Source organism: Microtus pennsylvanicus, chromosome 11 (assembly GCF_037038515.1).
Source record: "Microtus pennsylvanicus isolate mMicPen1 chromosome 11, mMicPen1.hap1, whole genome shotgun sequence".
In the NCBI taxonomy this organism is placed as follows: domain Eukaryota; kingdom Metazoa; phylum Chordata; class Mammalia; order Rodentia; family Cricetidae; genus Microtus; species Microtus pennsylvanicus.
In genome coordinates, this window is record NC_134589.1 from 38666232 (window position 1) to 38693924 (window position 27693).

A 27693-nucleotide genomic window follows, 5' to 3' on the forward strand; every position below is an offset into this window, starting at 1 on the left:
TACATTCTGCCTCAGGGGATGTGGTACTAAGCCCAGCTCACTCATTGTATTGTCCTCCTTGTCCTAAGTTTAAAGTTTGAATTATTCCTTAGTTCTGAGTCCTGGATGTTTTTGATCTGAGAGTATACCCTCAAACCCCTCTTTTCTTAGCAGGAGTGGAGGCTCAACAAGCAGCTGGAGGTGGTTTGGTTACTGTGGAGTTTTTGTTGTTTTGTTTTTTTAAGGCTCTCTATTTGAGGGAAGTGTGGATTTGAGGATTTGCTCCATACAGCCCCTCATACACTGAGACATAATCTTTTCTTCCTGCCTTGTTTGTCCAGGGGGAGCAGTACCTTCTGGCCTGGAGGAGAACCTGTGTAAGATTTGCATGGACTCACCCATTGACTGCGTTCTGTTGGAGTGTGGCCACATGGTGACCTGTACCAAGTGTGGCAAACGCATGAACGAATGTCCTATCTGCCGGCAGTACGTCATCCGAGCAGTGCATGTCTTCCGGTCCTGAGGGCTAGCATTGGTTTCTTCAGTGCCTTATGGGACATAGCCCACAGTGTCTAGGCTCAGGGTTGGTCTGATGCACGAAGGCAGTTTATTGAGAAACTGGCAGTGTTCTTAAGACCAAGACAAGCAGAGGTGCCTGGCAGACCTGTCTTGCCATGGAGTGTACCTCTCAGGTGGCAGAGCCCAAAGCCAGTAGGAACTGATTCAGATCACATGAGTGAATGCCTGCTTCTCTGATCATTGTGTGGTGATGGTAATCAATGAAGAGGACTTTCCAGAACTTAGACCATGTCTTCCTTCCTTCCCAAGAACCTAAGACACATTTCACACATCCCATACACCACTCTTGTTTCATCAATCACAAGTACTGCTGGAAATGGTTCCTTTCCCCACCCAGCACATCTGGATTTAAATTTCTGATTTCTGTGTGTTTTAAGTCCACTACATTGCCTAAAATCCATTTGTTTCTATGGACCAAAAAATACATTAACCAGACCAATAGTATTTCCTAGGTCAGAATTTGGATCAGTAGACTTATTTCTGTTGAGAAATTAAGTCTAAATACTATAGAAAAGTTTCTAAGTTGAGTCACTTCTATTAGTGTTGGGGTTGGAAATGATCAGTCCCCTGACCTGACCCCAAACTGCTGGGAAATCCCTAAGAGCTGGTGTGTGGGTCATCTCTGCTGCTTCTCTTTGGGTTTGACTGCACCATCTTTAACCTTGGCTTGCAAGGAAAGAGAAATAGAGGCCAAGGCGGTGTGCTTTGGCTTCTAATCCTCACTTCAGCTGGCTGAAACCACTCTTATTTGGTTTTACATTTGCTTATGAAGGCCTAGGAACTTAGGCCAAGAACCCTGCTCTTCTTTCACCTCGCTGCTCATGAAGTTCCTGGGGAGCAGACACACAGGACAGTGTATGAGGCACTGGAAGGTGCTGAATTAGGCTGGACTATGCCCATGGTTGCTTCTCAGCCTTTTGGGCAGGTCAGCACAAAGCATTCTCTAAATCATGATTTGAGCCTCAAGGGGTCTTTACATCACTGACATAGCTTGAAAGGTTCGAGTGGTGTTTGCTGGAACAGCTCAACAGGCACAGAAGGAGCTGTGTGTTCCTATGTAGGATGTACCTGCAACACCCTCCTGGATAAAACCACTACCCTCCACTATGCAGCTAAGTGAGACTGGAAGAACCAGTCATGACCCTGGAAAGCAGAGGGGCACATCTAAGGGGCTATTAGAAATACTTATGCTTTCTTCCCATCATTAACCTCTAAATCCTTTCAGGGGATCAAATAGTTCCATGAAGTAGTTGTCGGAGGCAGCCACTTTACCTCTGCATTCTAAGTCCAGATGGCCAGATTTCAGGTCAAAGCCTTGGTAGGTGTCAGAAATCAAGAGACTCCTCCACAAATATTCCCGTTCCCTCCCTAGTAAGTACTGTAATTTACAATGTCTTCAGTTTAGCACAGCCCACTGATTTTGCTGCTCCTGAACGCACTGTGAAACAGGTCTGATTATGCAGCTCAGTAAGACCTAACAATCCTTCAGAGCTGGCTCCCCTTCTTACAACTGCTCTCCCTTCCGAGGCCTTATTTCCCTACCTCCTAGACAGCAACAGAAATAATATACTGATGGCCTGTTAGCAACCTGAGTAACAGAGCTGAGGGTACTTGTTTTGAAGAAAGAACTTATTTTTAAATCTTTTATCTTTTGGGAAAAAATCCAGATGTCAAACAACTTTTTTATTGTTACACCAAATGAAAGTTGGAATTCTGAGATTCCATTCCAGTTAATATTTACCCCAGGTAGGAAACCTGATATATACATATTTTTTGTTTTAAGTACTTGAGCCCCTTTCTCTTCATCACGGATCCTTGGTCTTAATTAACATGGAAACACCTAATCCTTCCAACTATTCTGTGGACTTCGCTGTGATTGCACCAAGATTTCAATTGAGACTTAGTTTTAAAAGACAGACAGCTGACTGGTTTGTAGGTTGGAATAGCCAGTTCTAAACTAATAAGCTTTAAAGGAATTAATGGTCTATATTGTACAAATTTGTTAAAATCTCTTGGATGTGAATGTGTTGCTCCAAGTCGCTTATATTAAGATTTCCTCACCTGGATGTTAAAAAGTAAACCCAAATGTGTATTTTTTGTTACAGAGCTCTGCTTTATAATTTTGTAATAAATTTTAAATGCAGATACCTGTCCTATCTGGTGTGGGGATGATGCCTGAGGCCCCAAAGTACTAGTGAATATAGGTAAGTATCAGGCTAGATTCATAGAGCTGTTGCTCCTTAGAGACTCCATTCTACTTACGGAAATGTTTGGGCCACCTGATCTTGGTCAAGGTACCCTGCTTGGTGTTGTGACTTGCCTACGATCGCAAGGGTGTGGGAGAAATTATGGGACAGACTAGAAGTGGAGCTAGCGTAAGGATGATTCTCAAGAGCAAATGGAAGCACCATGTGAATTATTTACAGTCCCATCGGGAAAGGGTCTTCAAGAGCTAAGTGGGATGGGATCTCAGGACAGCTAGGTAGCCAGTTAAGTGAATACAGTTGTGACAAGTATGGCTCAAAGGTTGGCCCAGCCTAAAGAGCAGACTGCAAAATACACATAGGCCTATACTAGCCTACCTGACCAGGTGCCTGAGGGGAAGGGAGAAGAGTGTGTCACCCACTGCAGAACTGGACGAGACAGGATTCTACCCTGTCTCTTAAAGAGAGAAGTCTTGCTAATGGCTGACCTGTTCAGCATCCAGGGATGGCCACTCTGTCATTAGCCGGCACTATGTAAACCAAGGCCAAGAGAGCAGGGGAGGTTTAGGGTGATAGCGCTTAGGGTTGGGTGGAGAGACAGGAAAAGATACAAAGGTGTGCATACAGTCTAATCTCCCTGCAGAGAGAAGTATGTCAGACTGGAAGAAACATACAAACACCAGTGAACTGGAGTGAATACATAGTAAGGCATTCAAGGGACAAGGAGCTGAAATTTCAGCCCTGTGTGGTGGGGAAGAGTTATCTTTAATGCTCTACCTAGCTGCTTGGTCCAAGGAAGTTGGAGATTCTATGCAGGTAAGTACTCAAAGCAAAAAGCAGCTTTTGATTTGAGGGAGGAATAAAAAGTATCTGACTCGGCAGACTGAGTTATACCCACTCTGCCCTAGTTGTCAGAGCATCTACATTGTATCTTCCCTCTGGACATTTTAAATAGTAGGTGAAAGGCAAAGCCAGACCAGTAAGCAACCTCCTAGTAGGGTATTAGGAATACTTGGGGTAGTATGTCTGTATCTTAGAGGCTCACATAGGTGTTTAAGAGGTTTGGTCATAGTGACCTAGCTGACAGGAGATAGCAGATAAGCCTGCTGAGTTGGTAATAGGAGAGAACTGATCTTCCAGAGGTGGCACAGCATAGACTTGGAAGCCAGTCTACTACAGTATCTAGAGAAGCCCAGAGCCAAGTGTGAACTTCGTCATGCAAGGTGGTAAGCCAGGCCTCCTCCTGCATAACATCTGTACCAGGTTCTGTGCCTGTGTTACATAAGGCATCTGAGGTTACAGTCATCTAGTGATTTAGGAGCAGTGCCTCTGCCCCTTCCTCTTGGGGAACTGATTGATGCTCAGAAGGTGTGTGATGGTCACTGGTGACTTGAGATCATTTGAATTGTCTTTTTAGAGGGTGTTAGTGCCGCATTTCAAGAGCTTGACAACCAGATGAGGCTAGCTTAGGACATTTCCACTGTTGCAGACAGGATTCTCTGCAGCTGTACACAGAAATGATCTTTGCTTTGCAAGCAATCTGCCACAGGTGGCACAGGAGCTAGTGAGCCGTGGAAAGCAGGGTGGGTAGATTTTCCTGGCTGTGGATCTGTACTCCTGAGAGTAGTCCAGACTTTGAGGAGGCAAATCCTCCAAGGAGGCCACCTTTCCTATAGATGACAGCCTCTCCCTCCAAGCTGGGACCACTTTGTTCTTTCACATGAGGGTTCATCCTGACAAAAGGGACCAGGCAAAAATAAAGATTTTGCCACATACAGGAAGCATGTGAGGACAGTTTAAATACAATTTTTAAGATGCACATGGAAGTGAAAAAGGAGCAGACAAAGGAAGTAGATTCTGCTCAGCCTTCATTCCTTAGTCACGGAGGTGGAACTGGTGGGGGGAAAGATGCTTTTTGTTTTTGTTTTTGTTTTTTTTTGTTCAAGGCTAGCCTTCAACTCCTGATCCTCTGACTTCTGGCTCCTCATGCACTACCATGCCTGGCTTAAGATTTCTCACTTATAAAATTGTAGTTCAAGGGCACAACACTGTGCCTAGCATGCATAAGGGTCTAGGTTGGTTAACAGCACCTCAAACAACTAAGGTCGGCTTCTTTTTAAACAAGAAGACAAAGCTAGCACCCAGATCTGAAAGACCTAGTTAAACTAGCAAGAGAATTGCTTGTGCCCACAGCAACTAACTCCTGATCCAGAAAGGACCATGAAGAGTTGGAGGGTATAAGAAGGTACACTGCTTGGCAAAGAAGCCCCTACCATCCAGGCTGAGCCTTGTGGTAGAGTGGGCAGGCGAGGACAGCCCAAAGAGAAAGAATAAAGTTCTAGCAGGGAGCTATCAGCCTCCGTTTTCGGATACATGACCAAATCCACTCTGGAGAAACCAGCTGGGCCTCAGTATTGTTCTCTCTGTTACCCAGCACATGTGTGGCTGAGGCCATGTCAAATTCCTGTACCAGATCCCCGTTGAATGCCACAAAGTAGCGTTTGAGCCTCTTGAAGTCTGGTGTGGAAGGTGGCAAGTAGAGCCGCACCCCGGTGAAGACATCCAACAGCACCTGCAAACAAGAGTCCACGCAGAGTGAGCCCTATCTTGGGCGCACTTTCAACTTTACCCACCGGAATACACGACAGCCTGGGATGCATAGAGTCTAGGATTAGGACACAGATGGATGACTGAGGGAAAGGCTGTTGCTAACCCATCTTCCAGTCACTCTGGTTGACCCAGGTCTGACACTTTCTCCTGTCCCTGACTAGGAGAAAAGGGAAAAGTGATGGGCTCCAACATCTGAGGCCAAGATAGGGAAAAAGGGCATCTCTCCAAGAGCTACCCAATGTAAAATACCTTCCAAGGATTAAGTAGTCTTCTCTGCAGTTACCTAGATAAGGAGCCTTGGAGTCTTGCTCATCAGTGTGGATGAGTTCAAGGGCTTCAGGGAGGAAGAGAGATTGAATGGTTTCTAATGAGAAGTAGGTTTAGGCCCTGAGATTTCACCTTCTGTGCTTATGCTTGGGCAGGGGTGCAATCTCTGTTGATCATGTTTCTTCATTTACTTTCTGGGTCAGAAGCCACCCAGGGCACCAGACTAGCTAGTTGCTGATCTCAGTAGGTATTCAACAGATGTTGCCAGACCAAGGACCAACTAAAGGGAAAATACACTCCTTAGCTGGGTTTTCTATGACATGGCCATCTCCCTCTCCTTGCTGGGTATGCTCGAGAGACACAAAGGCACTGCTGCACCCCACACCCAGACTGGACTTAGTTTTTTAATGTGAACTGTAACTTGACACTGGCGGCTCGTTGGGCCCCTGCAGCTTCTCCTGCTAGGCTGGCTCTATCTCCTGCCTCCGGCTCTCCTTCCTCTTTGCTGGCTGACCCGCTGCCTCTGCAAGGCAACAAAAGGGCACAGGGTGGAGAAGGACTGCTCGCTTGCCAAACAGGAAGGGAAGGACTTGAGTAGCCTTCCCCCAGACCAACGGACAGACACCTTTTCAACTTCACACACAAGAGCTTGGAACTCCAGGGCCTGAGCCAAACTGGCCTGTCCCACCACTGTTCTTTCCCTCACCTTTGTAGGGCATTGGGTCTCATCAGCAGCTTTCCTCTTCACCCCCACTTTCACTAGAGAAGACTTCGTGGTCAGCTTGTCTCCTGGTTTCATGGGGGAAGGCTTTGGAATCACCTTGTTGCCTGCAGGACAGCAGAGGTCATGGTATGGAGTTAGGTACTTGCCGAACATGTATGAGGGACCAGGTCCAATCCCTAGCACTACACAAACTGGGACATGCTTATAATCCCAGCACTAAGGAGATAGAGGCAGAAGGCTCAGAAGTTCAGGGTCATTTGGGGCCACACAGTGAGTCAAAGGCCAGCCTGGTGTAAACCTGGCTATATAGAAATCACAAAACCAAAAAGAAATTAAAAAAAAAATCACAAAACTAAAACCAAACCAAACACAAGAAGGACGAGGACAAAGGGAACTGCTTGCTGATGGCCTTGGAAGTCAGGGAGTCAGGAGATGGGTCAGGCACTTCTGCTATGACCATGAAAGAAGGGGGAGCAAGGCTATCAGCTAGACCACTCAGCTCCAAAGCGGCTCATTCCCAAGTCAGACTGGCTTTCCTGAGTACTGTCACTCAGGTTTACTGAGCAGATAGGGGTGCCTGCCTGGTAAAACAGTTTCTGGCCCACGGCTAGTCACATGCCAGGAATGCACTGAATGTCTGTTGTAGTGGACACCTAGTCACAGACATCTGTCTGCCCTATCATCTCTTCCTACCCACATCCCTCTCCATCACCTCAAGCCCTCTTACTTACCACCTCTGCTATTGGAGTTATTCAGCTTCTGTTCGGTCTTCTTGCCACTGGCAGAGGACTTACTGGGAGGTGTCTTGGGGGCCTTGTGGGGTACAGCAGACCCAGCAGTGCCCTCACTCTCACCATTGCTACCTCCAGTAGTGGAACTCCCCTCATCTCCAGCCACTACGGTGAAGTCTGCCTTTTCTTTGGACAGCTGGTACAGTTCCTAAGAAGTGGGGAGGAAGTCAGGTGCTGCCACTTCCTTCCCTGGGTCTGGGTGAGTGGTCCCTGGCACACGTAGTTAGGGAATAAAGTAGGGCCCTGTTATCTGAGCAACTGTGGTGAAAGTGACCTGTGGCACCCAATTTTTTTTTTTTTTGGACTGGCTTTAAACTTAAGATCTTCCCGTCTTAGCCTCTCCAGTGCTGAGATTACAGGCTCAGAGGAATAACAATTTGTTTTTGAGACAGGGTCTCATGGTATAGCTCTGCCAGGCCTGGAATTTACCATATATACCGGGCTGGCCTTGAACTCAGAGAAACTTTGTCTTTGCTAGAATTTTAAAGGTGTGCGATTTTACAATCTCCCTAAATCCTAGTTTAAAAAATGTGTATGTGTGTCTGTGTACTACATAAATGGTGCCTACAGAGCCCAGAAGAGGGTACTAGATTCCCTAGAACTGGAGTTACAAGACAGTTATAAGCTATAGTGTGGATGCTGGGGATCCTGGGTCCTCTGGAAGAGCAGCCAGTGCTCTTAACCATTGAACCATCTCTCCAGCCCCTAAACTTCATTTCTTAGTGAAGTAGGACTGTGGCCTGGGGCAACTCCTAAAAAGGCTGTGGGAAGCTAGGGGGCCTTCAGCGGACCTGAGGAGGGTGAGCTGGGAGGAAGTTTCAACTCTTAATTGCTCTCCTTGTTTTGTCCCTGTGGAACAAAGGTAACAAGCCAAAAGACTGAACAGGCCAGGAACCCAAAACTCTTTTTAAGGGCAAGACAGTGGGGTGGGGGACATTTAGAAAGCCAAGGAGCTGGCACCTTGAGTTGAGGGAGGTTAGTTGCAGATTTCCAGTCCTTATCATCCCGAATTCGGGTGCAGCGAGGAAATCGGATGGAGATCCCATCAGCAGTGTGAGCCTCAGATTTGGAGAATTCTGCTCCCGTGATCTCCCACACAGCAGCTTTCTGTCAGGAATGAAACAGGTAGATTATTTATGGCCAAGAAGGAAATCTTCAGCAGCCAGAAAAATGGCAAACGGGGAAAAAAAGCACAGAGGTACCCAGGAGGCATGTGAGCCAGTTCTGCCTCCCCTTGAAACCTGCCTGGGCTAGGTCCTTCTACAACAGGTCCTTGAACAAGTGGATGGGAGTTTGCTTCCACTCTACTAAGGAGAGTCTTCAGTGATGGCTGGTTAGCTTTGTGTCTGTCATTTGGTTGAATATCCTAGTCCCTTCCTGGGTGGACCTTTAGCAAGCCTGGGCTAACTTCTGTGGCACTGGAGAATTACATACTATTGGGGTGGGGGCCACAAACCATCAAGTTGATACCTTTGGGTCGGGAACAATAAAGTCAGGATAGTAGATCTTGTTGATCTTCAGCCAACTGGGTATCTTGCTGGGATCCTGAAGAAGAAAAGACACTGTTTGGGCTTACTGTCATGCTGGAGCAAGGTTTAAGTCTTTGGCAATGAAACTGAATATGGCTTAGCTTAAAAAAAAAAAAAATGACTCCTCACCCCACATGATCCTTCCTCTCCAGAGAGGCTGTGGCCCACAGGAAACAGGCCACCATTCACATGGAAGGATCTCTGAGATTTGGAAGCCTAATCCTGCTCCTATGGCCAAGAAGCAAGCTCCTTACTGAATTAAAACCAGACCTGTAGACCTCAGTCCTGAGAGCACATCCTGTGTCTCAGGAGTGATGACTGTTGGGGCCAGGGTTCGACCTCACCTTGCTGATCTTCACCATGTCTAGCTCCTTCTGCAGTCGAGCAAGTGTGGCATCATCATGGCCTCCGGAACATTTGGTGACAGTGCACCATTTCTGGCTGTCAGGATCATAGCAGCCCATGAGGAAGATGGACATCATGCCGCCTGGGAGGGGAACATGAATTGAGTATGGGTTAGAATGGGCAAGGACCAGGGCCTTAGCATCAAGAATATTAGAGTAGCCGACAGTGGTGGGACAGAGGCAGAGGTAAGCAGATCTCTGAATTCAAGGCCAGCCTGGTTTACAGAGTTCCAGGGCAGCCAATGTTGTTACACAGAAAAACCCTGTCTCAAAAAAAACCAACATCCCCCCCCCCACGACCCCCACACAAAAAACATGCCAAGAGTAATCACAATTTACTGGGTTCTAGGGAACTGGACAGTGCCTGAGATATAGCGGACATAACCTGACATGACACTGCCTTAAGATCTCAGATCTCATCTTTCTCCCCAATCAGGAAACAAGAGTTTTCTGAGAAGGAAGCTGTCAGTGAGCTCTTGAAACAGCTGATGTTGAGCTCCCTTACGTTGGGACAGCAGAAGGTATTCTTTTTTTTTTAATTTATTTATTTATTATGTATACAATATTGTCTGTGTGTATACCTGCAGGCCAGAAGAGGGCACCAAATCTCATTACAGATGGTTGTGAGCCACCATGTGGTTGCTGGGAATTGAACTCAGGACCTTTGGAAGAGCAGGCAATGCTCTTAACCTCTGAGCCATTTCTCCAGCCCAGCAGAAGGTATTCTTGATCAACTTCTTTTTATTTTTCCCCTTTTTATTAAAACATATTTTGTTATTTATTTTTTGTGAATGTCTACTTGTGTGTAGCCAATCATACTCCAGTATTCAAACATACTACAGTGTAGTGTGTGGAGGTCAAAGGACAACTTGTGGGAGTCAGTTCTCTCCTTTCACTATGTAGGTGCTAGTCATCAGTTTAGGTCGAAAGGCTTGTGGGGCATAAGCTCTTAACTGATTTCTGTGTGTCAGCCTGTAGCTCCCAGATGCCACTGCCTGATGTGATCAAGGCCCCAGATCCCAGGACCAAGCAATCCATGACCAGCAGATCGAACTAGCAAGGCAGCCAGTGTGAATCTTCTGATAGAGTACCACCATGGGGATCAGACACCACTGACCTTTGCTCCCTTGCCCATAGAAGGCCCCAAGAACCACCAGATCAGCTGTATCGGCCATGGCCCCCTCGTTCAAATAATCTTTCTTAACTTTTAGCCAGTGCCGCTTCCCAGGCTCGTATGTACCCTGAGGGGACACAAGAAAATAGATCAGAGAGTGCAAACTCCAGAAGGGTAGGGCCTGTCTTTTCACCAGACTATAGCACATACAAAGCCATTTTCAGATCCGGGACCGGCCTGCCCCAGTTAAGTAGGAAAGACTCCCATGCAGCTTTCACTCTCTCCCACCTCCAGTGACCCTGTCATCTCCAGCAGGAAGAGACAAGGGTGTAGCCATCTTACCTTCACATCCTTCAGCACCAGCCCTTCTAAGCCCTCTCGGATCACCCGGTTTATCATGTCAGCCAGGTCTGAGGCTTTCTGAGGGACAGCAAGAGAGATGTGCAGACAATGTGAGAACAGACACCGTGTTCATTTCTATACACTTGTAGAAACGTACTTAGATGTAAGGAAACGGTCTTAAAGAGCTGCTGCGGCTTTGAGAAGTAGGCCACTTGCCTAGGAAGATTCATGCCCCGCCCTTCAGAGTGAAGAAAATTATGTAATACATGCACTCCATATTAAGTATGCCTGAGGCTCATCTTCTCATACTCCATGGGGTCCTCTGCTCTGTTCTAAAATCCCACCTAGGATAGGAATTTTACTTACTGTGACTTGCTTCATTTCTGAGAACATAATCCGGTTACGGATTTCAACCATGTTGTCATGAAGAAACTTGCGTCGCTCACAAAGAGGCCTAAGGGAAACAGCAGAGCTGAGGGAAAAGAGCCTCCCTCCCACCCCTAAAGGAATTCTAATACAGGACATTGCCCAATGATAAAATTGATGTTTCAGGAGAGGGACAGCTATAGATCCAAGCTCCTCTATGAACGGTTCTGCTGTCAAGGGTTACAAGAACTCGTCAACACTGAAGATGGACCACTGTGAGCTGTGGCTCACAGCCGGTTCATAACAGTGCTTTCTCCTCTATTGAGCCAAGAGAACACCGGCCTCCATTCCAGACTATAAGTCCTAGTCCCACCTGAAACCTTGTTTTTTGTTTTTCAACATTACAACTTTTGTGCTAATGCTCTACTCTGTCTAAACCTCACCCCCAGGCTGGCTAGCCTAAGTGAACAGCTTGACTGACACAGGTTAGGCCCCACACCCTGCCTGTCTAATCCTAACCCAAGGCTGGTGGCTAGTACAAGCTTTGGGACCCTGCCCCATCAATTCTTTCCACTTTCTTTCTTAATCATTTATGTAGTAACTATAGAAACAGGATTAAGGAGACATCCTAAGTGCATGAAGGACAGGTATCAGCTATGTAGGTTCAAGCCTGTGGATGCAGCTTACTCAAGACTGTCAATTCACCCATGGCATCCCCTATAAGCTGATAGATACAATGCACAAATGTTAGCCCAATCCCTACTTCTTTCCTAATGGAAGGCCCAAGATAAATCCCCAGTGCAGAGAGATTCTGGGTTTTAAAATAGTAGCCAGAGGCAGGGTGGTGTTGGTGCACACCTTTAATGCCAACACTCAGGAGGCAGATAGCAGATCTCTTTGAGTTCAAGGCCAGCCTGGTCTACAGAGCGAGTTCCAGGATGGGCTCCAAAGCTGCACAGAGAAACCCTGTCTTGTAACTACCACCCACCCCACCCCGCCCAAAGGAAAAAAAAAATGATAGCCAGGGAGTAAAATCCAATGGTAGACCATATGCTTAATACATGTAAGGCCCTGGATTTCATCCCCAGTACTGCAAAATATGAAAACAAAACACAAACAAACACATACACAAAAAAAACATCAAAACACTAGCTAACTTACCTGTCCATCAAGCTGACATCATTAAAGTAGATACAATCAAAAACAAACAGGCAGACATTAGCATCCTGGAAGGCAGCTTTCTGTAGGGGAAATGAGGCAGTAGGTACATGTGGGCACGAGATCAGGGGAATAGCAGTCCATTTCTGCAGCCCCCAGTGAACAAGTCCTGTCTGTTGGTGCAGGCCTGGGCCATAGAATAATCCATAGATGGTACTAAATTTCAGATCTCTAACGTTTCCCAAAGGCCCAAGTGTTAAAAGCTTGGACCCCAGGGTGGTAAGGTAGGGGAAGGTCTTAAGTCATTAGTGGTATGCTTTTAAAGGGATTGTGGGACTTCCCCTCTCTGTGCCCCTCAGTTCATGTGTAAGTGATTTTGCTCTGTCACATATCCTTGCCATGATGTGCTGTACTGTCAGTGATCTAAAGGTATGGGCCCTGTATTCCCTGACCGTAACCTCTGGAACTATGCTTCATAGAACAGTGGCCTCCAGTATTTTGTTACAGTAATGGAAAAACATGTAGTGAACTGGAACCAACTCAATTCTATGGCAGTTCCTAATAAGCAACTCCTTTTTAATGGAAGAACAAACAATGGAACAGGCCCTGACCTACGTGCCTTTATCCCCTCTTCACTACCTTTTAGATTAACAACACATTTTGTACACAGGACTCTCAATGTGTACCTTGTGCACTCCCAGAGTCCCAAACGGCAGTGGTTTGCCTGTGTTGTTGTCAATCAGGAGCACCTCGGAGTCCAAGATCATACTCTCACCCCCAGGAAAAGCTCTGGGGATGTAGTCCTTAAAGTGGGCCACCTGGAAGTAGAAAGGTAGCTTTGGCAAGGATGACTTGGCAGTTAAGACTTAAAACAAAGCCACAGAGATCAAAGCCCAGGCAAAATAGTAGAGACAACATGTGGAAGCCCAAGCAGTGGGTGAAATATACAATTTGGCTGTGTCAGTCTTCCCTGAAAGAGGACCAGACTATCTGCTCTATTACCTCTGTCTTAGACCCAGAGAATGGCCAGCCTACTTGGAGTCATGTTCTATGGGTTTGGAGGAAAAAGGAAGAAATAGAGTGAGTTTGTCGGGAGGACATGGAGGTGGACGGCTATGGGAGGAGAGGAAAGAGGAACGACAGGCAGGTAGAGACCAGTGTCCACTACAGAAGATTGCTGTTATCGGGCTAAGGACTGGGATGGGGCAACACATAGGTTGCAGGGCTGAGAGAAACAAAGCCCTGGGAACAGTGAGGAATGAGAACAGGGTCTTCTCTACGTGGGAGCTCTGAAGCTCCTGCTGACTTCAGAGTATGAGCCCTGGGAATGGATTTTTCCTAACATAGGCAAAGCCCTAATTTCTGACCGCTCAGTGGAAGAGGTCCCACTGTAACCCCAGGTATTCTTGACAAAGGATACCAAAGGGCCCGACAATGGTCTAGTTTCTCAGCTGAGAGCAGCACACAGACAGTCCCTATCTTGGATATGGAGTGGGATGAGAAAAGACCTGACCACCCATCCTTACTTCCCTCTATCCCCAACCCAGCCCTTCCAGAGTGGGGACATAGCTTAGTATTCAGCCCTTGCCTAGCTTGTGTAAGCCTAGGTTCAATCCATAATATTTAGAAAGGTAAAGAAAATGTATTCTGGAAAGCTGTGTTCACATGTCCCAAGGTCACAAGACAGTCTGTCTCACACCATCCTTCTCACAGCAGGTACTCATCAGTTTCAGTGCCCCCGGAACAGATGAGCCTCACGTAAAGCTCCATGCAACACTACCGCTCAGTGCTCTTGCTGAATACATAAAACAAGTGGCCCAGCTACCATGTCCATACTAGACTGTACAACACATTCCCCAATCCATAGACTCTGAGAAACCAAGCCAGAACTGGGAAAGAAGGGGGTGGCAAAGCTAGGAATTCCATTTACTCACAAGCTACTGGGGCCATAAACCCAGCTGTTTCTTTTCCACAGACCTCAAAAGACTGGGCCTGGGAGCTGAGAAGGGCTGAGGAATAAGGTTCTCAATTCCCACCAATCCTGAGTAGGGCAGGAATCCGGGATCCCAGACAGCCCCATAATATTGTGCACTTAACAAACTATCAGCCTATGAAGGTCAGTACTTCACCCATTGTTTGAACTTTTATATGTCCATTAGCTACAATAGTGCATACCATTTGAGAAATACTTGTTAAGCAAGCTAACGAATGACAGCCCAACAGTTCCTTGTACATGAACCTTAATCTAGCCCAGAAGGAGCACAGGAGACACAGAAACACCATGACTCACACAGAGCTCACTGTCTGCACCGCACCATCCAGGCTTTCCCGCCCCACTAATCCAAGTCGGAGCTCTTTGGCTGTCCCAGCTGAACAGCCTTTCATTACTAGAAGAGTCCAGGAATTAATTCCATTCATTTACAGATAAAAACAAATTCCCTTCTGTGAAGTACAGCTGGAAAGGCCCTGCAGTTCTGGCCTGGTGGCTCTTACAGGCAGGGAGGAGAGAGTCCTGGCTGAAGGCAATTACCTTGTGAGGCAGGACAGGCTTGAGACTGCGGCTGAAGTAGCTGAAGTGGTCCCCCTTCTTATGCACCTGGACTCGCTCACCATCGTACTTGATCTCAGAGAACATGCCATTGGGACACTTCTTCATTGCATACTCGATGGACTTGCAGGCCTCAGCCTTGGGATGGAGAAAGCAAATGCTGGATCCCTTTAACTGGGGCTCCTTAGCAGAGCCTGGGGCTGGGGTTGCTAGGAAAGACTGCTGCTAAAGGGTTGCTAATGGTATTGCAAAAGGCTGGGCAATGCTATATTGTGATTATAAAATCATTAGTTGATACCAAGATTATCTCAAATAAAAAAATAGCTCATCTACCTCCAGAGTTGACTTAACAGTCTGCTTTCTGGAAAAGATAAATGCTATCCATTTTAGAGTAAGTCTTCTGAAGTAAGATTTTCATCCTCAATAATTAAGGCTCTTACAAGGCACCTGGCTTACTAAACATACTTGCTATCCCAGTGGAAGTGATGGTGGGGTAGAAATGAAGAGGGCCAGTGTCAGTGAGGCTGGCGGCTGGCAGGGTGACTATAATCTGAGACCGACAGAACAAGAGGATACTCAGACACAGACACACTCACATACTGGCACCAGCCAGACCCAAACAGTGACTACCATTTTGGTGGTTCTTGTCAGGCCACAAAACACAACATCATTTCATCTTTGGTGATGCTTCACATGGCAAACGCTGCAGGAGAGAACCGAACTCTGGGAAGTTATGCACTCACTTAAGGTCAGGCAGCCACTAAACAGCCTCAACTGTGCATACACGGCCTCCTCCCAAGCCGGTGTGCTAAAGCACCATTCTTTAGACAAGGCTGTGGGAAGGACTCTAGGAAGCACTCCCAAGGAAGCCAGAAAAGTCCCATCTCTAGGTGAAGGAGGTGGTTCTGTCCCTGGCATGGAGACCACACTATTTTGGCACTGACTATCCTATATTTCTGGAAGCAGGAGAATTCTTCCCTATCCCAAACATAAAAGCCTAACTCAAGGGTTTAGTATTATAAGATAGTTCCAGAAAAAGAAAAAAAAATCGCTATATACCCTTGGAAAGCATAAGGGGACTCACAGCAAGTGGCAGAGCAGCAGATGCTGACTCTACTACACATAAAGACCAGAAGGGCCAGCCCATCCTCACTAAAGGTGCAGAACCCCAAGTTATGAACTGGAGTGAGGCTCTATTCCTTGAGCTGCTACTTCTCCCTGTCACACGAGGCCTGGCTCTGTTGCCAGCTCTGAGCTCTCCTGCAGGAGATCACAGTCTTGGGGGCTATGCTGTCTCAAGTGTGATGCTAAACTACTTAGTCTCAGACGCCACTCCCACAAGGAAAGTAAAGCACTAAGGAGGCCCAGTGACCCATCCCAGATGCTAGGGCTTGCTGGTGGCAGTGCTGGAGGCTACGCTAAGGTTGTACTAGACCACACTGCCTTCCTCTGCGCCTTACTTCCTAGCCTAGCACTGCTCCGCTCATCTCCACTCTTCTCTAGGCAACCTACAGGGAAGAACCCTTGCCTTTCACCCTTTCAGATGCCAGCAACTTAGAGACATGGGTGATAGGGACAAGGCAGTGCTCCTCACCAGCATGGGCTGCACAGGAGTCATCAGTGAGGCCTGGACGCTCAGAGCCCGTCGCCGACCTGGGTCCTTCTCCACCTCCTGCTCATTGTGAAGGACTCGCTCCACCACATCCTGCAGGTTGCGTGAGGCTTTGAAGGCTTCATAAGCATTGGGGTCAAGAGCATCTAACCTGCCAAGGCAGACAGGAGCAAGGAGACAAACCTCTACATCTGACACTATGGCTTAGGGTAGCAGTCTGTCAGACAGGAGAGATGCTGGGGAAGTAGCCTTAAAGCTCCCTCCTTTTAACTTGAAGTTGTATCCAACCTACAGGAGTAGCCACATGGAGTCAAAGGTAGTTACAAACGTGCCCCACCACAAAGTGGTCAAATTTATTTAAAAAAACTTATTTATTTTCTAATTTTTTTTGAAACCTGAATAAACAGTTCTTGAGTATGAATTTTGTAGATGTTACAAAGTCAAAAGGTTGGAAATCAAAGGTGGCACAGGAAAAGATAAAACAGAACACCCAGAGTTTTGAGACCCTGTGCTTTACTTGGTGTAGCCTTGGCAGAGGATGGGGCTGGAATGGGCAAGAAGCCTGTTCCAGACTTTCACTTGTAGCGGCTTTGTGTTAAAGATAGCTGCTCCACTTTAAATGTGAGAAAATGGGTGTGGAAGGGAGTAGGGTCCCAGAGGAAATTAACAATTAGGGTTCAAATCTGTAGCAGGTCTCCCAAGTCCTGAGAGCAGCAGGGAACGAAGAAGTTGGCAATGCAGACTGTCAGAGAAGCTATGGTACTTACACGTGTTTTGCACCTGAGTTCATCTTCAGATCATGTTTGATCAACCGGATGATGCACTTAAGGTCATTGGCTGTACACCTAAAGAGATGAGGCATATTCAGCTTTATGTCTGAAGAGTTCTCATCTCCAAGCCTTCCCTCCCAGAGCAGTCCACCTCCCAGAGCAGCACCTCCCTAGCCCACCGTCATTGGGTCTGGTTTGAGGCAGCTCCCCAACCTGGAGGCAATGTCCTGCAGGGCTTGCTGCTGCTCATCCTCTTTGGTGAGCTTGGAGAGGTGCAAGAGGAAGGCATCCACTTCTTGGATGGTAAGGAGGCTCTTGGCGGCTGGGGGGAAAGACTTGCTCTGCTCAAAGAAGACTCTGATCGTCTCAGACACGTCACCCTGTCTCCAAAAACCAAAATGCCACTGCTGCAACCCCAGGGAGCTCAGGACTAGTGATAATCAAGAGTTCTACCACAGCTTCTGTCCCAGAATTGTTCTCAGGAACTCTCCTAGCCAGTTCCTAGAAGGGCCCATCTAGCCACACAAGGCTACCCACTTGCTTTAGCTGAGTAGAGACAGCACTAATCCAAGATAGAGCCAATCTGATTGCTGTTAAGAATTTCAACTTAGAGGCACAGTCTTTCCAATAGTAGACGTTTGAATAGAAACTTTCCATGGCAGCAAGGCTGGAGCCATGAACAAGCCAAAGACAAATGGGAAGTACATAGAAAGAGGGAAAGCAAGCAAGCAAGCACCTGAGTTCAGAACAGCCCCAGGAGAGACAAAAAGAAGTCTCGAGTCCTGACTTTTCAGATAAGGCCTTTTGTGCCTTGGCAGTGGTATGCTTTCAATTATCAAACTTATGAAAGGAACAGTCGTGTCCACTGGCAGCTTCCACAGTCTAACAGAACCTTGTTCAGTAAGTTTCAGTTCCCTACACCAGGATGTGCTCAGTTATTTTGGTTTTCGAGACAGGGTTTCTCTGTAGCTTTGGAGCCTGTCCTGGAACTAGCTCTGTAGACCAGGCTGGTCTCGAACTCACAGAGATCTGCCTGCCTCTGCCTCCCGAGTGCTGTACGACCCCTGGCTCTCAGTCAAAATCCTGGCAGAGTCCCACCTGGGCTGTGGCCTCCCTACACCCGCCTCTGACCTGTTCCAGATCCCGGGCCATCTCATCTGGGTTGCAGTTAAAAATGCGGCTAAAAAGTTTCACAATCTGCTTATCGTTCAAGTTGTAAACACTCTTAATGACTCCCGGCAGCAACAGCTTCACTGTTAGGTACACATCACCGTGGAAGCCATCTGAAAACAAAAGGAAGGAAAATTCCATAAAAAAATGGAGCTGCCAGGTGTGGACACAGCTTTAATTCCAGCATTCAGGAGGCAGAAGCCTGCAGATCTCTGGGAGTTGAAGGCCAGTATGGTCTACACAGTAAGTACCTAGACAGTCAAGGATACACAGTGAGGCCCTAAATAAATTTAAAAAAAAAAAAAAAGCAGGGACTGCTTCCCACAGCTCCCTGTATCTATCACTAGTAGTAGAAGCTAGGCTGTGGGTTTTGTCTGCCTCACCTTTATCCCATGATCTCCCATTGGGCGAAGCCCTGACTTTCACTTTGTGATGATGTAACAGATACGGAGTGACAATTTGCTAGATCTATGAAAGAAACAGGGTCAGACAATTCTACTCTACACTGGGCATGTGGTTCACCTAATCACATATGCAAGTGAACAATTTCTCTACTGGTCAAATGGGTTCTTCTGCCTCCTTAGGACAAAATATGGGCAGAGGAAGAAAATGGCCAAGCACCCTGATCAGAACTGCTATAGAATATGCAGGGTCTGGTGACAATTACAGCTACAGGATCCCATTCCAAGATTATCAAGAATTTCAAGACACCAGTGTATTATACCCATAGAACTGGTCATGGCTCTAAGCTTTTCAGAGGGAAAACATACTCAGGATGCTCATGGCCCTACCTCCTGTAGAGCCTTTCTGCAAAAAGTCCTGGATGATCTGGGTCTTTGTATTGTAGCTAGGGTTTTCGGCCACCATGGCGCACAGCTTCCGGAACTCTCGCAGTAGACAGTCTTTGTGCTTAGGGTCACATTTACTTGCAGACAGACTTGTCTTAGGGGCAGGGTTTGAGGGGCCTTGCTCAGAGTTGTTGGCTTTGGCTGCTGGAGAGAGAAACAACACAGATGATCCATTTTTCCTTTTGGGGAAGCACAAACAAGAAAGAAGAAAATAAAAATTTTGCTGGGGCTTTACACATAGTTTTATTTAATTCCCACAAAGAGTCACTGGGGGTAGATGTACTACACCCTCATCACAAGTATACATAGGGTAGGCAAGTAAAATTGGCCAAAATACCACTGCTTGAAGCATCTGTTTATATGAGCATCTCATATAGGAACAGAGGCTGCTTTCAGGCCACAGCCATCAGGTGGTTCTCAGCAATTCTAATAATGACTCCAGAAAGGCTGGGCTGCAAAAGGGAGAAGAAACTAAAGGACATGCTAATTTGAAATATTGCCATCGTGGGCTGTCAGAGCTGTGCAAACCTGACAGATTATAGGTTTCACTGTCTTCTTACTGATGAGACCAAGGCCCAAGAGCAGATAGCTTTCAAGACCACCTTTGGTAAAGGAGCCAAGACAAGTGTGCCAGCAACAAAGTCAGGAATCACCACTCCACTTTGTCTTTTCTTATTGTCAAAATAAAAGGCAATTTTATTTTGAGAGAGAGAATCCTCGGTGATTCTTTCTCACCTCTTTGTGATCACTTACAAGGCCAAGGCAGAGTTCTTATAGGAAGGAGCTATTTACCAAAGCTTCTGGTTTGGGTTTTGTACACTGTAAATCTGACCTGGAATCTAAATCTGATGTGGGGTGGGGATTTTTCCAAAGCACAGTATTTAGCTGGGTTCAAGAGCACCCTATTCCTTTCGGCTCTTCTAAATTCCACACACAAGACCAGGGCGTGTTATCTGCATCCCTATCCTGGCCTACTACCAACAAAAAAAACAAACCCGAGTTCTCAAATAATAAAAACTGCCAGAGACAGCAGCACATGCCTGTACTTTTAGTACCTGAGAGTTTGACACAGGAGGATCTTAATTTCAGAACAGCCTAGACAGAAGATCCTCTTCTATTTCTGGGTTGTGAGCCTAGCCTTTACCATGTAAGCCATTTATTTCTCTAGCAAAGACTCTCTCTCTTCAACATAACAAATTAACCGTGTGTGTGCAAAACTCCTACAGATCCAGCATAATTTTTGTAACATTATATGCCATAGTCCTCATGACAGGACTAATGTCTTAATTCACAGACAAAGCCACAGAGGATCAAACAGGTGAAGACTTGTTCAAAGCACCAAGCTGTCAAGCATGAACCAAACCTCAGTTCTTCTGACTTCACATCTAGGCTTCTTTGAACCTCCAAACTACTCAAGTCCAAAGGGTTTTATTTTATTATTTTCTTCAACTGAGTCAGTCATAAGAACTGTTTATCTCAAACAATGAAACAGGCTACAGGGTATAGGGTAAATAACACACTATTGGGACAAACACAACAATGAAATAATAGTTCCATTGTGAGCCTGAACTTCATTCATAAAATGAGCATAATGAACGTAACAGAAAAGCACTTCTCAGGTTAAGGAAAGAACAAAAGCTATAGTCAATGCTTTCTCTTGCTATAGCCAATAAATGATCCTCTCAGTTCCCATCTGCAGCATAGGTTCTAGCAAAGTTTCACTGATTCCAGTCCATGAACAGTAGTTTGTTACATAACAGAAACAACTTACATATGTGTGTATATAATCACAAATTACTATTTGTTTATCTTGCCAAGACATAAACAAGAGATTGGAGATCTAGTCTGAATCCAGAGCCTGTCCCAAGTCCACCTTCTTTAATTAATGGGCTCTACTGTCTCCCAACAAAACAGGAACCTGTTATTCAGATCTTCCTTCTAGTTTCTTGCTCACACATCTCTACCATAGGAATATATGGACAACTGACTGTTAAGGGAAATCAAGGAAAAATGTTCTATGCGTGACCTATCCTCCCACACTTCCTTTCCAGTTTAGGCAAGCTTGGGGAAACAACTTCTCAGAATTCTGTCATAAAAAAGAAGAACTAGCCAAGTGGTGGTGGTTCACGCCTTAAACCGCAGCACTCAGGAGGCAGAGGAAGGTGAATCTCTGTCAGTTCGGGGTCAGCCTGGTCTACAGAGGGAGTTCTAGGACAGCCAGGGCTACACAAAGAAACCGTCTTGAAAAACCAAACCAACCAACCAACAACAAAACACCAATAAAGAAAGAGCAAGTTAGAAAAATCTTTTTGACCCAGGTAATAACTTTAAGTGGATGAGGTACTGACAAATGCAATTATGAAACCAACTAATGTTCCTGCTACACCAGAGACTGAGCACACAAAGAAATGCTGTGGAGTGGAGCACTGAGAGTCAGCTGCAGCTCGACTGCCCAGACAGACGGCAGCTACCGACTCTCGGCAACACAGCATTCTCATTCAGCCAGAACCCCAGAGAAGATTCCACACAAAGGAGGGAGGGCCTTAACAGTAGCCTTAACCCAATCTTACCTGAAAATCCAGAAAATTTTCGGGGATTGGTACTGGTGACAAACGAAGCACCTTTCGCTGGGGATGTCACCTGGCCAGTGGTTGTCAGCTTAGCCTGGACAGCCGTTTTCTTCTTTGGTGTACCAGCTGCCTTAGAAGACAGGTCTACAGGACCCACACAAAGAACAAAAATGTCCTTCAGAGAAAGACTACCAAAGAAGCTTTTGGAGATTTTATCAACAGTTCTCAATTCTCTGCTTGTTAAGTTTCCACTGTACTCTGACCCCAGGCTGGCTGGTCTTTTTGTGTGTTGGGAGAAGGTAAAAGGGTATTGGACAGAGAGAGGAAAAAGGTAATCTGGGGATCATTTACTGTTGGGGACTTGAACCCCGTCTGCTGGAGTAAACAACCTGTTTTCCTATGCTTGCAGCTGCTCTGAGCAAACAACTTGCTTTGCAGCTGCTCCAAGACCCTCAGGAGTTCCTGATGGCAGGAAAGTGGTTTCTAGTGGGCTTGCAGCTGAGTTAGGGCGTGGCCACTAGTCAAGGAGACCCTATATAAGCTGCCCTAGACCACAATAAAGAGAGCATTCTTGGCTGTGTGTTTCAATCTCCAGCCCCTTGCCTGACTCATGAACCGTACTGTATTGCGTAGAGAAGGTGTTGCGCTACAATTTACCTCTACTGGTAACTTGAAATTTCATCAAAATTCCCCACCTCTTATCCAATATATAATATTTTCTTAAAGTATAGACTTGAGGGAAATCAATAATCATTTATTTAAAAAAAATTTTTTTGTATGAATGGGTGTTTTGCCTGTATGTATGTCTGGGTACCATGTGTATTCCTGGTACCCAGGGAAGCCAGAAAAGGGTATTAGATCTCTCGGGATTAGGTTACAAATAATTATGAGCTGCCATGGGGGTGCTGAGAATCAAACTCAGGTCCTCAGAAAGAAATACCTTTGCTCTTAACTGCTGAGCCGTCGTCTCTCCAGCCCCAGTAATCACATTTTGATAGATAGAACTTGGACCTTGCTTTGTGGAATAATCCCAATATATAGAAACAACCAAGTAAAAAAAAGAAGAAACCAGAGCATGCCTGTTTGGCACTGGTAGAAAAATTCCTGTTGACTGCATTTCCCTTCCCCTGAATGAGATAGAATCAGTAACAAAGGCTGAGAATAGAGGCCTGGAGGCTGGAGAGATGGCTCAGTGGTTAAGAGCACTGGCTGCTCTTCCAGAGGTCCTAAATTCAATTCCCAGCAACTACATAGAGGAGTAAACATGTGTGTGTGTATATATGCATATATGTGATTCTATGTATATGCACACATATATCTTTCTAGTTGTCTGTTTCAAGGACTTAGAAGCAAATACACCCCAAGATGATGAGACATGCCGGGCGGTGGTGGCACACATCTTTAATCCTACTTTGTGAGTTCGAGGCCAGCCTGGTCTACAAGAGCTAGTTCCAGGACAGGCTCTAAAGCTACAGAGAAACCCTGTCTCGAAAAACAAAAACAAAACAACAACAACAAAAAAGATGATGAGACATACAGCATCCAGATTTTGGTTTCCAAAACTATTTTTCACTAATGGGAATTCAGAATCCTTGGAGGAATGTCTACTGCCACAGCTAGGGAAGGACACATAGAAGAAGTCAAGAGCATCCTTTTATGCCTAATGCATAAGTACTCATAAAACGTGGCCCACAGGCCTTACACTCACCCCCGAGTACCTAGGACTGCAGGCTTATGCCACCTCACCTAGCTAAAATGCAAGGAAAAAGATGTGCCAGGTGTGGTTGGCAGTTGTGTGCAACTTCAGGAGTTGAGAGGCTGGTGCAGAAATGACTGAGACTCTAAGGTCAGCTAGGGCCACACAGCAAGACTGCAGAGAGAGAGTGCGAGATAAACTAGGGTTTACAGGATAGAGAAGCCACCCTAAAGGGACTGCAGGCTGGCCAAATATGGAACAATTAAGTACCATAATGAACTTTAAGTCCCTGGGGAAAGTAGTAATCTACAAGTTTGTAAAGATAAAAAGGTGACAGCTAAAATGGTGGTAGCGGGTCTTTTATTCTTTAAAAATATCAACATCTAAAAGACCATAGAGTGACAGACTTGGTGACACAAGCCTATAATCTTAGTCCTGGGGAGACAAGGCAGGAAGACTGTTCCAAGTGTGAGGTCAGCCCAAGTTACATGGCATGGCAAGAACACATCTAAAAACAAAACCAAAAACCAAAAAGACACTCTGGAAATGTTGCAGAGTAAAGGAGGCTAAATAAACATGACAATTAGATGCAGTACCTAATCTGATGCTAGACCTGAACCCTACAATGGGTACAACTAAATTATAACATTTATACTACTAAATTATAATATTCAGTCAGCTGACAAAACAGTATACAGATAAGAAAGTATTGCATCAAGGTAAATTTACTGAGGTTGACAGGTAAACTATGATCATGTAAGAGAAGATCCTATTTTTAAGATACACTCTAGAGTATCTACAGGGCCTGATGATACAATGTTTTCTGAATGGCTCAATAAAAACAATCCTGATATGTAGAGTGAGCCCATAGACAGGAATGATAGAGTAAACTGACTAGTATCAAGAGGGAAATCTGTGTACAGAGAATGTGAGTGCTCTTAGTATTAATTTTATTCTTATAACTACTGTGTGAATTTGAAATTATGCCCAAACAAGATGAACAAAGAAAGAAATCTCCTAGACTCTAGTCTCCTTGCATCCTATTCTATTAGCACCAGCACCAGCAAGCTGAGAAAGCAGGTTCTCCAACCCACCTGCAATGTGCTGGCTTATCTGTTCCTTTTCGTTATCTTCCAGCTCTTCCCAGCCTTCCAGCTCTGTGAGATCTTCGATTTTTTTTGTGGTAGCCCGCGCCCGCTCCAGTTTCTCAAACATGCACTTAATATGGTACCACTCTTTCATATCGCCCCCAGACTCGGAGAAGGGATTGGGCACCACTTTGCCAATGCGGCATACACCTTTTACAATCTTCTCCTTGCATTTCTTGCAGCCAGCTGTACCCCGCTTGGCATAGTCCACACAGAACCGCTGCTCCGCCATCTCACAGGGGCTAGTACAGAGTCCCACATGCGACCCTGGGAAGAAAACAAGGTGGACGGCACGTGGTCTTAGATGCCCTCTCTGGAAAGATAGGACAGGCTTTTTTCTCTGGAGGAGGCGGCACCCACGAAGAGGATCTGTTTCCGACCACTGGCTGAACTGTCTTATGGCAGACCAGTAATTCTGTTCTGGGAACAGGCACAGTTCTTTTCTGCCAAGGGCACAAAGGTTTCTCGGGAAGAGGATCTTGAAAGCCAAAGTCATATAGCTGTATGAAAGGGTGGAAAATAAACACAAAGATATGAAGACGGGCTTCCAATTTCTTAATGGCCAGAATCTCAGACAGAGCTCTTGATTAATCAAGCACTTCCCAATGTATTCACCTAGGCTGAAGCAGAGTTCCAATACAGGAAAACTCAGTTTCCAAAGGGGCATGCAACATCAACAATATGAGATACTAGTAATGAATGGTGCCCTTTAAATATTACCAAGATTCTAGCTGGGCAGTGGTGGCGCATGCCTTTAATCCAAGCATTTGGGAGGCATACAGACCTCTGTGAGAAACGTGAGAAACACAGAGAAACCCTGCCTCAAAAAACAAACAAACAAAAAAGGCACTTAAATAATTATAAGAAGTACTAGGTATAATCACTGCTTCTACTTGGATTGATTTATCCATCACTATCTTTGACTCTTACATTCCAGTTATTTCAACTTTCCCTGATTCAGGTTGCTGAATTAAGCAAGGGAATTGCTTATTCTGTTTCTAAGAATTTTACTCTTAGAACAACTACTACTTGAATTAAGTACTACTGTGGGTTACATTTTACAGATGGAATTGGAGCAGAGAAGCAAAGTAACTTGCTGACGGTCACACAGCTAACAAATGGCTGAGCATGGCTTTGAACCCAGGCAGTCAATCTGATTATAGGCTCTGATGAGTTGCCTCTCAAAGGAGGGCCTTCTTCTGAAATCCCAAATCTGTTATAATGGTTTGTTTTCTAAAGGTACCTCGTGTTATATTTCACAGGTAAACTTCATAAACACGATGTAATTGTTCTTGGTTATTAAAACAAAACAACAACAACAACAACAAAAAAACCCAGACATCTATCTGCCTGTCCCTGCTTCCGAGTGCTGGGATTAAAGGCAGCGCCACCACCGCCCAACTATTAGTGGCTTTCTTTATAGTTTTAATTTCCAATATACTAGAAACTATTTTTGTCCACACACTGCTGTGAAGTAAAATTGCTACTGTGTCAACAGAAAGCGTACTCTCTCACTGCTGTGCTACACAGAACACAGCACAGCTGGTGAACTATGGAAGGGAAAGGATAGGAAGCCAGTTTACCCATGGGGTGGGCGGCAGATACCAAGTGGTTCAGTTTCCTTCAACTTGCTATGTAAACAAGGCCATCCCGAAACAGCCAATCCTGCCTCCAGCTCTCTAGAGCTGGGATTATAGGTATGAGCCAAGAAGCCTAATTTCTTTCTTTCTCTCTCTCTCTTTCTTTCACTTTTCAAGAAGGGTTTCTCTGTGTAACAGCCCTTGCTTTCCTGGAATTCGTTCTGTAGACCAGGCTGGCCTCGAAATCAGAGATTTGCCTGCCTCTTCCTCCTGAGTGTTGGGATTAAAGGCGTGCGCCACCATTCCCCGCTTCAATTTATATTTGTTTATTTTTCGTTTTGGGGGTATTTTCTATGTAGTACTGGAAGTCACTATGTAGGGCAGGCTGGCATTCTGAGGGCAGGGATTAAAGGCGTTGTACCAACACGCCCAGCCCTAGTTTTATTTTTATAACAGTTAATTATGATGGTTCTCGCTTGTCATGTCAGCACTCAGAAGGCAGAAGGACTGTGGTGTCCGTTCGAAGCTAGACAGTCTGACTTACTTAGTAAATTTCAGTCTAGCCAGGGCTAAATGGCAAGCCCATCCATCTCAAAAGGAAAACATCCTCCAAGATTAGAAGTACTTCATGGGGTGGTTAGGAAAATCACAAGGAATTCGAGGGCGGGCTGGAGACAGAGTTCTGAATTCCTGGGGAATGTATACCAAACTTGTGTATTTAACAATGTAGGACGGGGGGGGGGGGGGGGGAGGCGAGAAGGTCCATTAACTGGGGAGACTCATAGTGGGTCACCCAAGCCTCACGTTTAAGAATCAGTGAGGCGAGTGAAGGACGGCAGGGCCGAGGAGGAGCTAGGGGAGAGCAGGACTTCAACTTTCCTCACATAATGGTGGGTGGCATGCAGCCCTCGGCCCGGGATGGGACAATTAACCACCGGGGCCGACGGCGCGGGGAGGCTCAGGAACCCCGGGGCCGCGGAGAGCAGCTCGCCGATCTGCCTCCATGCTCTGCCGGGGAGCCGCGGCCGGACCCCTAGGGACGTCCACTCGAGCGCGGGTGGCATCCTGCCCTCCCCAGTGCCCGCCTGGGGTCTCAGGGGCCGCGGGCCTCCCTTGGGCTCCTGGGGGGCCGCCACGTCACGGAGGGTGTGCCCCCAGGCTGAGCGGCGGGCGGGGGAGGAGCCACGGGCTCTCCAGCCACGCCGCGCTAGGCCCCGGTCCTATCCCTCCCCACACCGGGCCCCACGGCCAGCCGCGCCGCCCCTCACCTTCCTTCCCGGCTGTTCAGGCTCCGACGCTCCACACGGTCCGCCCGCCTAGGAGCCCACAAGGCCGCGGGCCTCGCACGATGACTAGAACGCCTGTCTCTTTAAATACGGGTCCTTGAACTGGAGGCAGCGCGCAGGCTCAGTAGCCGAGCCGGACCTGCGCCCTCGGACCCCGCCCCCTCCGGCCGCCACGTGTGTCTCTGTTCCGTTCCGCCCTAGAGGGTTTGAGCTGAGGAGTTGTGGGGTTCGGTGGCGGTGGTAGGGTGCAGCGCACCTGATGTTCCTAGAATGTCTCAGATTCTTAGATAGTAAAGATAGTAAATGAAACAATTATTGCGGTGAGCCCAGGAAGGAAAGGAAGGAAATAACAGTGTTTCCACCGTTATTTTCTATTCCTGCCCACATGAGTTTTGCTG

At 46.4% G+C, this 27693-nt stretch overlaps 2 protein-coding genes across 9 annotated transcripts in view; one reads left to right on the forward strand and one right to left on the reverse strand.

The window, feature by feature from the left end:
- Rffl (ring finger and FYVE like domain containing E3 ubiquitin protein ligase) overlaps window positions 1-2701 on the forward strand; it is a 65581-nt gene extending 62880 nt beyond the window's left edge. For all 7 annotated transcript variants that reach the window (XM_075991384.1, XM_075991387.1, XM_075991381.1 and 4 more), the window contains one exon: window positions 321-2701. In XM_075991384.1, coding sequence (XP_075847499.1) covers window positions 321-502 — 182 coding nt within the window. In that variant the 3' untranslated portion in view covers window positions 503-2701. The remainder of the gene's footprint in view (window positions 1-320) is intronic.
- On the reverse strand, window positions 2223-27410 carry Lig3 (DNA ligase 3). 2 transcript variants are annotated; one of them, XM_075991379.1, is made up of 20 exons: window positions 27278-27410; window positions 24376-24929; window positions 21586-21729; window positions 18959-19159; window positions 18129-18280; window positions 17211-17377; window positions 16995-17072; window positions 16210-16378; window positions 14598-14753; window positions 12754-12885; window positions 12071-12150; window positions 10910-10997; window positions 10544-10621; window positions 10205-10328; window positions 9028-9170; window positions 8625-8699; window positions 8115-8261; window positions 7095-7302; window positions 6346-6467; window positions 2223-5334 (listed from the first exon to the last, which is right to left on the reverse strand). In XM_075991379.1, exons 2-20 carry the CDS (start codon window positions 24923-24925, stop codon window positions 5101-5103), a joined length of 3048 nt encoding a protein of 1015 aa, XP_075847494.1. In that variant the 5' UTR covers window positions 24926-24929; window positions 27278-27410; the 3' UTR covers window positions 2223-5100. The 2 variants fall into 2 exon arrangements, with proteins under 2 accessions (XP_075847494.1, XP_075847495.1); XM_075991380.1 differs by having other exon boundaries at window positions 4705-5334; window positions 18959-19156.
- Between the last annotated feature and the right edge of the window lie 283 nt (window positions 27411-27693).